General features: G+C 36.7%; 1 protein-coding gene across 1 annotated transcript in view; it reads right to left on the reverse strand.

Annotated features, from left to right (window-relative positions):
• LOC306864530 (neuroligin-2-like) overlaps positions 1-18,048 on the reverse strand; it is a gene marked incomplete at both ends in the record, with an annotated part of 47,975 nt that overhangs the window by 11,656 nt on the left and 18,271 nt on the right. The window contains one exon of the mRNA XM_079408615.1: positions 7,615-7,764. Coding sequence (XP_079264741.1) covers positions 7,615-7,764 — 150 coding nt within the window. The remainder of the gene's footprint in view (positions 1-7,614; positions 7,765-18,048) is intronic.

The following is an 18,048-nucleotide window of genomic DNA, read 5'->3' on the forward strand; positions in this document are numbered from 1 at the left end:
AACAGTAATATACTTTATTGCTGTCATATGATCTCACTACACTGCATGTTTAATTTTACCTGAGTTATTTTGGTTTAAAAAATGGATGTTACGCATTTATATCATTTTGTGTTTAACAGTTATTTTATTAAGTGTAAAAAGGATGTCACGTCAGATGCATTCTGGGATCAATGCAGCTGCATACTGCACATTATGGAAATGCACAAGGTCATTCAGGTATTCCATACATACAGAAAACTGGCATACCGTGCATAATATACATTCCATATACTGCAGAAATAGTAATTTGTGGTATGGAGGTATTCTATTGGTACGCTGTATATGCTGAATACTGTCAGAGTGTGTTGAGGCTCCATTTGAATGTGTAAACATTTGTGCACATTTATGAGTGTGGTCTGTTGGATAACTGGAAGCCTATGTATGCAGCACAGCCATTGGATAAAAGGCTGATCGATGGGAAAACGGTGTTCAGGAATTGGTTGCTGGGGGTTGGTGGGTTTGACAGTCTTCATATTAACCTCCTTTATATTAACCTGTTGAGCTGTTTGCTGTTGCCTGGCAACCAGCCACTTCTTCTTTCAGAGGGATGTGTTTTGCGAGTGTGCAGACACAATGTTGAATGTTGCAAAAAAGCAGTGATTATCAGCGGGTTGCGTCCATATGTGTAACGGACTATCATATTACAATTTAGCAAAATGATCAGTCAAACATCTAACCCTGTGCACCGCTCTGATTCTCTTGGTAAGTTTCACTGCGAGCTGAGTGCTGAGTTGAATCTCCTGCAGACTTTGGTGCTGAGAGCAGCAGTTTGGGGCCGAACTCATGAATATGCACCATTCCAGCGAACGACAGATCGGAGAGAGAGAGGCAGAGAGCGAGAGAGAGAGAGGCAGAGAGAGAGAGAGAGAGAGAGTAGCATACCAGAGTGAAAGAGGGATGAGGAGGTGAGAGTACGATTAAGAGGAATAGATAGATAGATAGAACTACAGAATGAATGATAAAATGATAGAATGAACAACAGAATAAACAAACAAACAAACAAATGAATTATGGATAGATAGATATATAGATAGACAGATAGATAGAATATAAGAGTGAATGATAAAACGATAGAACGAACAACAGAATAAACAAACAAACAAATGAACAAACGAAAGATAGATAGATGACGACAGATAGATAGATATAGATGTGCACGAATGTACAAACGAACGGACAAACAAACGGATGAACACTAGATAGATATATAATAGAAAGAATGATAGAACATAGATAAATGATAGATAGATAGATAGATAGATAGATAGATAGATAGATAGATAGATAGATAGATAGATAGATAGATAGATAGATAGATAGATAGATAGATAGATAGAGCTACAGAAAGAACAATAGAAGGAATGATAGATAGATAGATAGATAGATAGATAGATAGATAGATAGATAGATAGATAGATAGATAGATAGATAGATAGATAGATAGATAGATAATTCTAACACAAATAATAACAACAATTCTTCTTCTTGTATTTCATTATTATTATCAAATATATCTGAATATATTTAATAAATTACCTATTACCATAAATCATTTTATGGACCACTGTGAAAAAACATATAATTTCCCAGAATGCTTTAATTAACCTGTCCATGGAACCAAATAATATGAAACAGGAATTGATCAGCCTGAAGTCCACTGCTGTGTTCACGAATTTCCTCTTCCTGTCATTCTAATTCAATTCAAACTGCTACTTGTGAATTCAATTATTAATTTTTCTCTTCTCAAGCAGTAGTCAGTGTCATTCCTCCACAGCTAGCTGCCTTCTGTCCGCAGAAAGGCTATAAACCTCAGTACCCCATTTGTCCTTTCCATTCCTCACAGGAAAGTGTGTTCCTGTCACTGAAATATTTGTATTGAAAACAAGCATATTGTTTGGTGAAGTATAGTAAAATAGTTAATCAGCTGTGCTTCGCAGGGCCCCGCTGTTAGGCTACATCAATATCTCAGAAACATAAAAAACAATATTCTGCGTTCTGCACGGCTGCACCTTCCAACAAGCTACAGACAACTAACCGCCTGTTTTACCAGAGGACGTACTGCTACTGAAAAAAGAATGAGGCGGAGAGAGGCCATTTGTACCTCAAACCGAATTTAGTGATTAGCTAAAACTAATGAGTTTTATCTCTTGATAATATTAGCCATTAGATTCTAACCTGAACTCTTGACCTTTGGATCCCATTCTGACCTGATTTAACTATTTGAAAATGTCATATGAATTTGTACGAAAATACAGGATTGTTAGAAAAAAACTATAACTATAAACTACTAAAGTATGCTTAATTTTTTTTCTTAACACTCATATGTTTTCGTACAAATTCCCCCTAACTGTAGAGCTTCATGCTAACTTTTTTTCCGAACAACCACACATTATTGTATGAATTCCCCCAAAAGCCTGGGACACACTGCACAAGTTTCAGCTGTCCTAGATGAAAGATTGCCATCGTGAAACAATCGTGGCGATTTCTAATCATGGCTCCTAATCGGGGGTCCTATGTCGTACAGTGAGAGAGATTCAAAGACCGCCATTGTCACAGTCTTGAGACCAAAGATGGCCTACGATAATTTTATGACAGTGTCAGAAAATCCGCATGATCATTGCACAGTGTGCTTGCTGCTATGATCCGCATTTACTGACCAGCCAATAAAAATGCAACATGAAATGGTGCATTGATCAATGCAACTTAACACTAAAACTTAAAACTGCTTACCTAAAACTCTTTTAACTTCCTCTTTCACAGGTTCCTGTGATTCGGCATGCTCTTTTTGTTTACCACTAGCGCATGTCGATAACATTTTATTCTTCAATAGAAGCATATATGTCATAACCAAGTTTATTAGATCCATGTCAGACAGTGTGATTTGTAATGATCTTATAAGATTGCTGAAATCGCATGCTTACATTTTTTCTAACAACCACATGTTTTTGTACAAATTCTTCCTAACAGTGGAGCTTTTTTTTCTAAAGATCATACTTTTTATCAGTAAGCCAAACCGTCAGTGGGTGGTAAGTAGATAGAGTTATACGAATTCATATGAACTGGCCACCAATTTACCAAAAAGTAAAAATAAATTTTGAACTGCCATGAGATTGTGTGGGAACTCCAACCAAATAAAAGCTCTGACACCCCACTTCTTATGTCTCTATAATTGTTTACTCTGAAATAGAAATCAAGATAAAGCTTGGTGCCCATCACCTGCAGCAGGTATAAAAATATGAAAATGTGTCCTCTTCATTCTGAGATCTGAGGTGTCATTTACATTTCCAAAAATCATCTCCTCCACTTCTCAGATACGAACACCGCAAACATCCATTGTTTCCCTTTGAATTTATAATTACGCAATTAGTGTCCACATCAAAAACTGAAAAGCATGTTTCGAAAATGCAAACAGCTCAAAGCAAACATCCTCGAGAGATGTGCGGCAGCACGTGAATCATAATTCAGGGATTCTGCGTTAGCTGGTGGCGAAAGTGTTAAAACTGCTGAAATAAAGACTCGTGTGGAATTAGGAACCTAATTAGGGTAATCTGATTCTTCAAATAGGACAGATTTGATGAAGGGCTGGTAGATGCATAGAAAGAGAAGCGAGTGAGGTGAGGGGGTAATGTGAATAGGGAAATGCAGGAAACGCGTATGCTCTGGTAAGAAAACAGCGCTAACCCGCAAGGCCCATCGACAGCGTGTTCTTTCTTCCCCAGAGTTCATTAATTAGTTAATTAGTTAATTAGTCTGAGCAGATGGATGTGGTACACAAATCAGCAGCTCCGAGGGCCAGCTGGGCAGAGGCAGAGATGGAAGGTAAGGGTGCCTCAGATCTGGAGAAAACTTGCACATTGGCAGAGCGCTAATGCTAACGCAGCTAGCCTGCCGCAGTACACGGCACACATGTGTACTAGCACTCGCAGCTCACTCTGGCCTTCTGCCACCTCCTCCTCTGAGCGTGTGTGAGAAATTTCAGATAACCACACGTGTATGAGCCTTCGGAAACATATACAACCCTGAACACGCGGGTCAGAAACAAACGCTGTGTTTGTGTGTGAGCTGCATTAGCATTGGTTTGAATGAATTCTCTGCTTCACTGCAGATTTAAAAAGGCGCTTCTGACAGTTATTTTTAGCATGTTCATATATCTCCCTTCTGTCTCTCCACCTCTCCCCCTATCTCTGGCCCTTTTTCCTTTTATCTGTCTTTTGCTGTGAAAAGGTGTATATGCATATAGCTTATACATTTCTGGCTGGTGTCTGTGCGTATGGGAGCAGGATAAAGGGACCGGTTTTGTACTAAACCTGCTTTTATGATGTGGAACACTATTCTGTCTCTTTTTTTTTTTTGCTTCCTTTGTACATTTTTTCCCCCTGTTTGAAAATGCTTCATCCAATCCAATCATCCAATGGGGCTGGAATGGCAAGACACAAACGCGTAATCCTCTTCACCGCTATAGAACAACCTCTTTAAAGCAGAACAGAGAGAAAGGGAGAGAGACAGATAATACAATGAAAGGTCACTGTTATTCATCCATGTACCAAAATTCCTCACCCCAGCTAATAATCATCCTTTTTGCATCCTTTCAAGGCAGCGTACATATATTTGTGTTTTTGTACAGTGTGGGCTTTTTAACATACTCAGTGTATGCATATTTTTTGTATGCATGGATATCTGCTTACCACTTGCCAAAATGTGTAGTATGGATACTCTGTGGCATAATGTCCACCTTTTTTATTGAATTTTTTTTACTGAAACTTCTACACTAAATGAGAACTTTCACACAGACTAAAATGCTGGAGTTATAAAATTTGTAGGGCTATAAAATTAAGTAAGCAGCATTAGTATTTTTGATTCATCTCTGTAAATCAGTTTAAACGGTGTGAATCAATGAACTGATTTTTTTTTTTCAGTTTAGTGATTTTAGTTTAGTGATTTTAGTAATTAAACTTAATTTATTGCAGTTATTTGCCAGGCAACATGTTTAATTTTCATGTAATATTATTATATTATATTAGTTTAAATGATAGGTTTTAATAATTTTAGTTAAAAACACACTGGTATTTAATTTAGTCAAACACAAATGTGGACAACAACTTGTATTTTACTTCTTGAATTAAGAATTTTAAAGCAACTTGGTTAAAGTGGTTGTTTTGTTTAAATAATGGGTTATAAAAAAGCTAAAAAAGTTTTTTTCTACTACATCTCCCAGCCATACTTGACTTAAAAGGTTAGTTAACCCCAAAATATTGAAGATATATTGAAGAATGCTGTTGATGGTCCCCCATTGACCATAGTAACAACTGTTTGGTTCTTCAAAATGATTCAAAACATCTTTTTTTGTGTTAAACATAAGAAATAAACTTATACAGATTAGGAATGGCATGCATGAGGGTGAGTAAATGATGACAACATATTAATTGTTGGGTTAACTATTCCTTTAAACATGCAATAATAAGGACATGTCACCAAAATGTAGCATATTGTTGAAAATTACATGCATATAGCACACAAATATTCTAAACACTGAATTTCTTCGTTTTGTACTCAGGCCGATATGAGAACGGCCAATACGAGAAGCGTTTGATCAGCGTATGAAAAAAAATACACTTGAGAACACACACAGGCCAAAACTACTTCACTTACAACTTTGACTGTGATTCCCTCAGATCACTTCATCTCCACAGGGAACTGTTTCATTTACCTTCTTAGTCTGTTTAGATTTATATTTAATCTGTCATTCTTGAAGGTACACTCACCCTGGCCTTCTGCATTCATTATGCGTTCATGGAAAAATGGAGGCATCTCAACTACAAACCCATCTCTGTACAAAAACAGCCCAAACATGCACCATGCGTGAAACATTCCTTGTGAATCTTTGATATGACACCTAAACCAAACTTGAAACTTAAGTGTACTTTAATGTTGTTACTAACAGCTAGGAAATGCAGTCATAATTGGGTCTTTTTTTCCAGTTTAGTGCCATTGAAAGTGGAATATAGGCTTTTACTTCTCCCCGATTGGGTTAATGTAATTCTTATATCCTAAAATCACTTTTCAATATCTATAAATTGACAGAGAGCAGTACTCCACTTCTAGAGTTTCGGCCGTTTCTTCTTCCTGATTAAATTACTGTAATTCTTCTATTCCAGATGAGGTCACTTAATGTGTTAAAGTTGAAGTAGAGCAGAACACCACATCTAGATGCTAATGACTAAAAAATACTCAGAAAATGAAGAGAATGAATCAATATTCTTCTAAAATCTCTCTGATGGCTTCATATAATTCACAAAATAGATTTTACAATTCAATAACCGAGCTTTATACAGTTGAACAGCTACTAGAACTTCCTCCCTTTCTTTTCATCGCAAACTTTTCGACATCTTTCTTTAGGTTCTCTGAAAAAAATTCGGCTTTATAGATGAAAAACCAATCCAATAATTCAGGAAGTAACTGAGAATAGTGTTCCTTCTCAAACTCAAAACACCAGAAGTCATGATTTACTGTATTGTTCCTTGAAATAACTTAAAATTCATATATCTGACCCTGGACCACAAAACCAGTCTTAAGTAGCACAGATAGTAGCAAAAGGATAGATTTTTCTTTTATGCCAAAAATCATTAGGACATTAATAAAGATCATGTTCCAAGAAGATATTTTGTAAATTTCATACCGTAAAAATATCAAAACGTAATTTTTGATTAGTAATATGCATTGCTAAGTTCTTCATTTGGAAAACTTTAAAGGTGATTTTCTCTGTATTTTGTTTTTTTTGCACCCTCAGATTCCAGATTTTCAAATAGTTGTATCTCAGCCAAATATTGTCATATTCTAACAAACCACATACATCAATGGAAAGCTTATTTATTCAGCTTTCAGATGTATGTATAAAACTCAATTTCAATTTCAGTAAAACTAAAAAACAAAAAGACCCATATGACTGGTTTTGTGGTAGTTAAATATTATGTGAAGTTAAATATTAAGGTTATATTAAAGGTAAATATTACAAATGCAAAAAATAAGCATTCACAGTAAATTTAAAGGAATATTTCACCACAAGTCTTCTGCAACACAATAGCACTCAAATCTCATTTGCACTTACTTGCATTCAAAAATGGCATGTCAAGACATGTTGTGTCAGCTTTGGCATGAGAATCAATGACGTTCGACCTCACTGATGCCAAATCTGGTGCAACATGACTTGACGTGCCATATTTAAATTTATGAATGAGATTTGACGGTCATGATGGAGGGGTAGATTTTCAGCAAACTTTTATGGTGCTTTTTTATTTTTATTTTGGAGCTTTACAGTCCATTTTACCATTCAAAAACAACAGAGCAGAGCATACTAAAAAAAACAGCCTATCATCCTTCAGTATAGGGTGAATAAATGATGACTTAAGTTTAATTTAAGATTAATTATTCTTTAAATATCATAAACAAGATATAAATTAACAACTATCAGAGGATAACAATAACAGCAAAAATAATAATAAAAAAATCCTCAATGCTTTTAGGAGACAATTAGACATACAAATGGTGCATTAAAGGATTATATAATGTTGAACTTACCCAGAACGCCCAATCTGTAGTTCATAGTAACGACAATCACGTTTCCATAAGCAGCAAGAACGCTTGCATCAAACATGTTTCCTGTTCCCTCCATGTATGAACCACCATGGATAAACAACATCACAGGCTTCTTCCGACGATCTCTAATATCTGTGTAAAACATAAAATGCATAAAAACATTAACAATTTATAAAAAATATTATTAACATATATATAATATCAATGCTGCAGCATCTCTGTAAAATAAACAGTAGTGATCTGCTTAGTGAAAGACTGATATTATGCGCTTAAGAGCTCTTGTTCATAAACTTATACTGAATATAAAACATATTGCTATTTTTCAACCATGCACATTAAATTGAAAATTATAATAAGAAATATATAGCTCATATACACTACAGTTCAAACGTCTGAGCTCGGTAAGATTTTGCAATGTTTTTGAAAATCTTTAATGCTCACTAAGGCTGCATATACAGTATTTGATCAAAAATACAGTAACACCAGTTAGAATTCTGAAAACATATAGCAATTTAAAATAATTTTGTTCTTTTACAATATACTTTCAAATCGAATTCCTGTGATGAAAGATGAATTTTCAGCAGTCGTCAGTGTTTTCCAATTTTTCCCTCAGAATTCTAATATGCGGATTTGCTGCTCAAAAACATTTCTGATTATAATCCAATTTTATTAGTATATTACCTATTATTAATAGCTAATGTTATTGCATATCTATGTTGAAAACAGTTGTGCTGCTTTTGTGGAAATCTATTGATGAACACAAAGTTAAAAAATAACAACATTTATTTGAGATATAAATATTTTGTAACATTATATGTGAGCCTGGACCACAAAACCAGTCTTAAGTAGCACAGGTATATTTGTAGCAATAGCCAACAAACTTAATTTTTGGACTTCATTTGGACAACTTTAAAGGTGATTTTCTCAATATTTAGATTTGATTTTATTTGCACCCTCAGATTCCAGATTTTTAGTAGTTGTATCTTGGCCAAATATTGTCCTATCCTAACAAAAAAAAAAAAAAAAAAAACATAAATGGAAAGCTTATTCGGCTTTCAGATATATAAAAATGTATAAATCTCAATTTCAAAAAATGGACCATTATGACTGGTTATGTGAAATATGTGTATTTCCTTTTTTTTTTTTTAAAAAAAGGATGGATAAACCATTAAAGGAATAAAAAAACAAAAACAACATCATTCATTCATTATCTGTAATTGGTAAAAGAATAAAGCACATAAATACATTTCAGGCTTATTTAGTGTACTGATACCTCTCAGTTGCATTTTTCTTTTTCCTTTTTTTCTTTTTTTTTTGCACACACTTTATATTGCCTACTCTTTTTCTAAAAAAGATTGTGGAACAGTATTAGTGGAATTAGTAGCGTGTTACCATTTTATGGTCTTTTCAAATAATGAGTCAAGGAAGAGGCAAAAAAAAATAAAATAGTGGCTGATATTGCTTCCAGTTCACTTGTCACTCTTAAAATAGAAGGTCAGGTTGAGCGCACTGCATTATGGGATACAGTACTGTGAATGCTGTATGTTCATTGCATATGACACATAACGGCAAATGTAGTAGCCCATACCGCAAAAAATAGAATAGTACATTAGTTCATGATTTCTGATCATACCCTCAATCGACTCCTCACACTCCGGGATCTTTTGGCACAGTCTGCCTCGCATTGGCTCATCATTTCTGCACTCTGCTGGCACAGTCTGTCTATTTCTCTTCCAAAACTCTGTTGCTCTGATGCATCTCTGTATCATTTAGTACAGTCTGTGCGCGTTTCTCTCTCAGTATATTTGAAATACAAAAGCTCCGATAGGTCAGATTGAACGATTCCACCATCTCACGTCTTGGATCCCCTTCTAGATGCTGCATTGGTAGAGTCCCTACCTTTGTGTGGTACCTTCTGTGTCCTTCGACCCCATCTAAACTCCCCCATCTCAAGTCTCCAGATTGGTATATTCTGTCTCTTTTAGTTTCACATCTATATGTGCTGTTTATTGGTACGGGTTGTTCCCCTACACTTTTCTCTCGCAGTGTGTTTGAGCTGCACATGCTCATGCATATATACATATGCTCTTGGAGATGCTTGTGTGAACGTGTGTGAGTGCGATCGAGTGTGTGAGGGCATTCGGAGATGCCCAGTGAGCCAGTGCTTCTGTGGTGTGCAAGCGCTGTAGATAATTCATATGAAAACTAGACCATGCAGAAACATAAATAACTACCATGACATCTGTTTACCCCGAGAGAGATGGAGGGGGTCTGACAGAAAGAAGGAAAGAGAGTGGGTGAGAGAGATGGGGGAAATCATAAAAGAAAGAGTGAGACAGATGAGAGAGAGAGAGAGAGAGAGAGAGATAGCCGGAGTGGCAGAGAGAGAGAGAGAGAGACAGGAAGAGATCGAGATGTGAAAAGGAAATGGCACACAAAAGAGAATAAAATAAAAGTTACACAGACCAAGGTCCTTTCACGGACACACAAAATCACACACACACAGGCAGCTGTGATGCTGAGTCGCTATGGAAACTGCCTCATCTCTCTCTCTCTGTCTAATAGAAGCTCACCAGCACTGACTCACTCATGCCTGTTGCCACGGAAACAAATTCTACGCACGTATTTGCACGCCCGCCTGCATCACCACCTGAATCTTGGGTTACAAACGCATTACAGCGACTGCACCCTTACACACACACTTTTTCATCTTAATCTTTGCATGCACACAAACACCTCTTCTTGAAGACAAACACGACTCTTCATAAACACAAACACAACCTATGAGCATGCTCGCACACTCGTGCACAAGTATGGGTACTCATATGAACACATTTCTGGGTTCGCTTTGAATACTGAGACCGATGGAAATATAAAAAAGTGAAATTATCTCAGAACCAACAGATTGTCTTTTTCGCAAGACTAATATTAGACTGTTAGATTTTTTTTGCTGTTAGGCTTTGATATGTGTTGTTTCACACCCTCGGTGCAGCTGAACGGAGTAAGAGTTACTTCGTAGACGTCAGTGTTGAATCAGAGACACCTCTGATTCAGCCAATCAGATAGCGCTGTGTGGATCAGGTGTGCTGTTAACAGCCAATCAGATGATGGGAAATCTTGCTTTTTGTGTCATCGAGATGTCATGCCCGTAGGAAGGAAAAAAAATCACAATTCACACTTGTTTCTCCAAGGCATCATTGCAATTAAATGGAGAGCTAATGGAGATTTAAGGTATAGTAATGTCATATGTACAATAATGTTCAAATGTTGACAGCTTGGTTACACTTTATTTTAAGGTTCGATTCTCGCTATTAACAAACCATTAACTATGAATTTTGCCTCAGTAAACTCCTAATTTACTGCATATTAATAGTACGGTAGTTATTAGGTATTGGATAGGGATGTAGAATATGGTCAAGTAGAATAAATGCTTTATAAGAACTAATAAACAGGCAACCAATATGTTAATAATAGGCATGCTAATAAACAACTAGTTTATAGTGAGAATTGGTCCCTATTCTAAAGTTGTTTTAAAATACATGTATACTTTTATTAATTTTATTGATCAAAGTGACAGGAAAGACATTTATAATATTGCAAATAAATAAATGCTATCCTTTTGATCGGAATCCTGGAAAAAAAGTAACATGATTTCCACAAAAATATTAACATTAATACCAATCAGAAATATTTCTAGAGGAGCAAATCAGCTAATTTAAATTATTTCTAATATTCTCAAAATATATTAAAAATATTGAACATTTTAAAACGAATTAAAATAGAAATTTGATATATATTAAATTAAAATTGTCCATTTTAATGATATTTTACAATAATACTGTTTTTACTATAAAGATGTCTCCAACTGAACTCAGATCTGCCAAGATGCAGTTGATTTCAATATGAACGTTTCTCATCAAATTATTTCAAGACCAAATAATAAACTTGCAATTTGCATTAATTTTGTACCTATACATGTCACATGTCATGCCTACACATGTCAGCTATTGTCTAATTTTTACTTCTCCACAGGATTTTTAGGAGAAACAAAGATTAAATCATAACTGAGAACAGCTCAACAGTTTTCCTCTGGGTGGGTCTGATATTATCAGTTTTTGATTGGTAATATACACGCAAGTCCATTTTTAATCAGAAGAGATTCCAGTGTTATTTAATTGTACTGGCATATATGTAAATATTACATAGTTCACCTTAGAGAATAAAACAAATTCATCATTTACTCAGGCTCATGTAATTCCAAACCTGCATGACTTTCTTTCGTCCATGGAACCCAAAAGAAATCATTTATCAGAATGTCCAAGCACCTATTTGTGATTAAATAAAAGTGAATGGTGACCAAGACTTGCCAAGCAAAATGTTACGTGAAAGCTTTCAGTGAATTTAAATTTAGTCATCAATCGTATAACTTCAGAAGACTTGTAATATTGCAGACGAGTCATTTGGACTGCTTTTATAATCCCTGACAAAAGCTGTGACAAAACTCTTACTTTCACTAAATGGAGCATCTTGTGCATTCAGCTAAACATCTGCTTTTGTGTTCCAAGCAAGAAAGAAAAGTACACGAGTGAGTAAATGATGCTTGGGTTTTCATATTTGAGTAAACTCCCCCTTTAATGTCAATAATACTGAATAAATGTAGAATCAATTGCTGTAAAAGCAGATTTCTCCAAACTGACTTTTTTTTTTTTCGCTGCAGTGTTGAGATATTTTTTGTGTGTGATGCATCCAAGAGAAGCACACAGAATCCACAAACATCTTATCTGGGACAACCCTGCATACGAATCCATGAGTATAATCTTTGTGTGTGTGTGTATGTTTGTGAGCGAGCGAGGGAAGAATGGGGAGACACAGGAAGAGAGAGAGACCGTATGCAATGCGTTAGCCTCAATATGGGATGGAAAGAGTTTGAAATAGAGCGAGAGAGAGAGAGAGTGAGAGAGAGAGCAAGCACAACGCCCAGATCCTTTCAACAGAGGCCTTAGTATCCTATTCGCTTCAAAACATCCCCAAAATACAAGAAAGCTATTCTGTCTCTCCTCCTCCAAGCCTGTATCTCTCTCTCTCTTCCTCTCCTATGCCGCACCTCCCCCTCCCTCGTTCTCTCTGATCTCTTGCTTTTCCTTCTACTCTCCCCCTCTCCTCAACTCTCTGCCTTCATCTTTGCCTCTCTGCTCTCGCTATGGGACTTTCTACACCTCTCCATCTTTTGTTCTTTTCCGTCTGGGCTTTACTCAACGTTATTTATGGGAAAGTAAGGCAGAGAGACGGGGGAACGGGATCGGTGCCCGACCGATTCGAACCCGGGTCCCCGTGAGCCACCGGCTTTCGTGTGTCGTGAGCGAACGCGCACCTTTTTGCGCCACGACCATTCTTCCCTTCTTGTTCCTGTCTGCCGCCCACACATCCTCTCTCACTTTCAAAGCTCCATGAATCTCATTTCATCATATACTCGTCTTTATCACAATGTTTTTTTAGCGATCTCTCCCCCTCCGTGCTCTCAAATTGGTGATCTGAGCGTTCCCCCTCTCCTCCTCTCTTTCATCTCTCCTCTCTTTCATTCTCCTCCTTTCCTCCATCGCTGCTGTGCGTTTCCTCTCCTCTTCTCTCCCGTGTTCAGAGACGCAAAATTGGATTAGCTGGCAGTGTCTCTATTTAAACCTCTGCAATTAGAGACGCCCGGAATCCGAGAACTCAGTGCATAGAGCGCGAGCCCTGCACATGCACAGACATGTATGCTATAAAGAGTGATAGTCTTTTTAAATGGAAAGAGCATGGAATAATGATACTGTAAAACCCTGGTAATTGCTTAACTATCTATTATCTTAATATATATAAATTTGATGAGACAATACATGGAATTTTACTGTGAAATACTATTCAAATATGTTTTTTTGTAAGTAATGTGTGCATGCATATATACATATATATATATATATATATATACACAGTGCCCTTCATAAGTATTGGAACAGTAAAGACAAAATTGCTCTGTTGGCTGTGGAGTCAAGACATTTGCAAATATGATTAAAAGATGAATATGAGACAAAACTACAGAATGTCACATTTTATTATTAGCCGTTTCAACACATACATGTTTTACCAAATAAAAAGAACAGCACTTTTAGAGTTCATCCCACTCATTGATGTGAGCATAAGTATTGGGACAGTTGAACATAAGGCAGATATAAAATATTAAAAGCTATTATTTAGTTGCAGATCCCTTGCGCACAATCACAGCACTGAGTCTGTGACCCATAGACATCACCAGACTCTTGGTCTCATCCTTTGAAATACTTTTCCCAGCCTTTAATGCAGCCAATTCCAATTGTTGCTTGTTTTGGGGAGTTTCTGCCTTTACTCTCCTCTACAGCTGGTGAAATTTATGTTCAGTTGGATTTAAATCTGGAGATTGACTTGGACAATCTAAGACTTTCCATTTTTTTGCCCTTATAAATTCCTTGACTGAATTGGCAGCGTGTTTGGGTCATTGTCCTGATGCAATATGAAGCATTTCTCAATGAATCTGGTGGCATTTTCTTGAATATTGGTAGGCACGATGGTTTTGTACCCTTGCAAATTCATTCTGCTACTGTCATTATACATTAAGTCATCAGTAAAGTTAAGAGGGCCTGTTCCAGAGACAGCCATGCATGCCCGTGCCACGACACCACCTCCACCATGCTTTACAGATGAGGCTGTATGATTGGGATCATTTGCAGTTCCCTTTTTTCTCCAATTTTTTGCTTTCCCTTCATTTAGAGAAAGGTTCATCTTTGTCTCATCGGTCCATAAACACAGTTCCAAAACTCTTCTGGCTCACCTCTGTGCTTTTTTGCAAGCTCTAATCTTGCCTTTCTATTTTTGGTGCTGATCAGAGGTTTGCATCTTGCTGTGTAGCATCTGTAATTCTGTGTCAAAGTCTCCTGAGGACAGTAGATTGTCAGAGCATCACTCCAGCTTTCTGGAAGTTGTTGGTGATTTTACATACACATCTTTTAGGGTTCATTTTCACAGCTTTTATGATTTGTCTGTCATCAACTACTGTTGTTTTCTCAGCCGATCAGGTCGTTGTTGGTTGCTGGTGTCGCGGGTGGTTTCCAAACTCTTGATTTCTCCATGCCCTTTGTTTTTGCTAGAGCTCTAACTGACTTCCTCTTTTCTTTTAGCATCCAAATTGCTTACTTTTCTCTCAAAGTCAGCTCCCTCATCTTCATCCTGGTTTGTGTGTGTGTCATCATCGAATGCAAGATTCAGAATGCAGAAGTAATGGATATAACTGATACAACACATTCCCTGCTTTTAATATCTGAAGAATTAATGCAACAGGACACAGCTGATCACTTAGAAAGACCTGTGAGGCAACTGTTCCAATACTTATGCACACATCAGATAGAGGGATGAAACTCTAAAAGTGCTGAACTTCTTAGCTGGTAAAACATCTATGTGTTGAATCACCCAATAATAAAATGTAACATTCTGTAGTTTTGTCTCATATTCATCTTTTAATAATATTTGTAAATTTCTTGACTCCACAGCCAACGGAGCAATTTTGTCTTTACTGTTCCAATACTTTTGGAGGGCACTGTATATATATATATATTAGGGCCGGGACTTTAACGCGTTAATTTAGATTAATTAATTACACAAAAATAACGCGTTAAATTTTTTTAACGCATTTTAATCGCACTTATTTTTGCACCGCGGAACGTTTCTCACTGGATGAGTTTCGGCGGACCAATTATACTGGAGCACCTACTAGTGTTCAGACAAAAGGCTGTGTTTCTCAATTCCAAGAACGCAAAGAACGGACTTGCGTTCTCGTGGAGACCGATCTTGCCAAGCTTCCTTGGAAGAACGAACTCGGAAGGACACGATAACACAGAACGCACACTTATGAGAAATGAGATGTACTGCGTTCCTGCTTAACTGACCGCATAGTCTCAGCATAAGAAACGGCCAATGAACATCATTATTACATCAAGTTATGACATTATTACAAAATGTCATAACTTATTAAAACATTTCATACTATTATAGATATTACTTTCATATAATTGTATTGTGTTTTATTTTTACAGCGTTATATGTTTTACTGTTAAGATTAATTTTAATATGCCAATAAAAATGCAGACTTTCTCTGGGTTTTATAACTTTATTAAAATTAACCAAAACAAAACGATAAATGTTTACTTTCAACTTGAAGAGCCGTTAAGTATTTGTGAGAGCGACTTTAAAGCTTACAGGCTTCCGTACACCGGCCACCCACAGCGTTTTCTGGGATTTCTAACGGCTCGATTCTCTCAAGTCTGCACTCGATGCATCCTCAGTTTCAAGAACATATCCGAGCACTTTCATGCATCCTCTGTACTTGCGTTCTTGAGAATTGGAACTGAACTTCGACGGTTAATGATGACGTAGAACGAGAACACAAGGACGCAAGATCGCTGAAGAACGCATATTGAGAAACAGCCAAAAACAAACCACAGTGAACATGGACAAAGAAGCTGATGAGACCGCTTTGGTTGGCCCTGTGGATGGGAAATTTAAAAATCCATATAAAAAAACTTACTTCTCACTGTTCTCAGGTCAAATATTTATATGCAATTAAAATGCGATTAATTTCGATTAATTAATTACAAAGCCTCTAATTAATTAGATTAATTTTTTTAATCGAGTCCCGGCCCTAATATATATATATATATATATATATATATGGCATTACGATTTAAATAGGGTTTAAAAAAATAAAACTATAAAATGTATATGATATAAAAACCTATCCACATATACATGGATAAGGGATATATACACTCACCTAAAGGATTATTAGGAACACCATACTAATACTGTGTTTTTCCCCCTTTCGCCTTCGGAACTGCCTTAATTCTACGTGGCATTGATTCAACAAGGTGCTGAAAGCATTCTTTAGAAATGTTGGCCCATATTGATAGGATAGCATCTTGCAGTTGATGGAGATCTGTGGGATGCACATCCACCACATCCCAAAGATGCTCTATTGGGTTGAGATCTGGTGACTGTGGGGGCCATTTTAGTACAGTGAACTCATTGTCATGTTCAAGAAACCAATTTGAAATGATTCGAGCTTTGTGACATGGTGCATTATCCTGCTGGAAGTAGCCATCAGAGGATGGGTACATGGTGGTCATAAAGGGATGGACATGGTCAGAAACAATGCTCAGGTAGGCCGGGGCATTTAAACGATGCCCAATTGGCACTAAGGGGCCTAAAGTGTGCCAAGAAAACATCCCCCACACCATTACACCACCACCACCAGCCTGCACAGTGGTAGCAAGGCATGATGGATCCATGTTCTCATTCTGTTTACGCTAAATTCTGACTCTACCATCTGAATGTCTCAACAGAAATCGAGACTCATCAGACCAGGCAACATTTTTCCAGTCTTCAACTGTCTAATTTTGGTGAGCTCGTGCAAATTGTAGCCTCTTTTTCCTATTTGTAGTGGAGATGAGTGGTACCCGGTGGGGTCTTCTGCTGTTGTAGCCCATCCGCCTCAAGGTTGTGCGTGTTGTGGCTTCACAAATGCTTTGCTGCATACCTCGGTTGTAACGAGTGGTTATTTCAGTCAAAGTTGCTCTTCTATCAGCTTGAATCAGTCAGCCCATTCTCCTCTGACCTCTAGCATCAACAAGGCCTTTTCGCCCACAGGACTGCCGCATACTGGATGTTTTTCCCTTTTCACACCATTCTTTGTAAACCCTAGAAATGGTTGTGCGTTTTTTAGTGCATTTATTCAGTTTATTCAATTTATTCATGAACAATTTATGAATTATTAAGTTTATCCATTAACAATTTATTCAGAAAGGTTTTGTGAAATGAATCAAAGAGTCAAAAGACTCATTTGCTTATTACATGGACGTTGCTCCTTCTCTAATGAAATCTCTTGTGAGAAAAGATATGTGACCCTGGACCACAAAACCAGTCATAAGTAGCACGGGTATATTTGTAGCAATAGCCAAAAATACATTGTATGGGTCAAAATGATCGATTTTTCTGTTATGCCAAAAATCATTAGGATATTAAGTAAAGATCATGTTCCATGAAAATATTTTGTAAATTTCCTACCGTAAATATTTCAAAACTTAATTTTTGATGAGAAATATACCTTGCTAAGAACTTAATTTGGAAAACTTTAAAGGTGATTTTCTCAATGTTTAGATTTTTTCTAAACAGTTGTATCTTGGCCAAATATTGTACTGTCCTAACAATCCATTCATCGATGGAGAACTTATTTATTCAGCTTTCATATGATGTATAAATCTCTATATCAAAAAAGTGACGCTTATGACTGGTTTTTGTGGTCCAGGGTCACATATATGTCAGGATTTAAGTAGTCTCAGCCTCAGACATTGTGCC

The sequence above is a fragment of the Barbus barbus genome, assembly GCF_936440315.1.
Source record: "Barbus barbus genome assembly, chromosome: 45".
Classification (NCBI taxonomy): domain Eukaryota; kingdom Metazoa; phylum Chordata; class Actinopteri; order Cypriniformes; family Cyprinidae; genus Barbus; species Barbus barbus.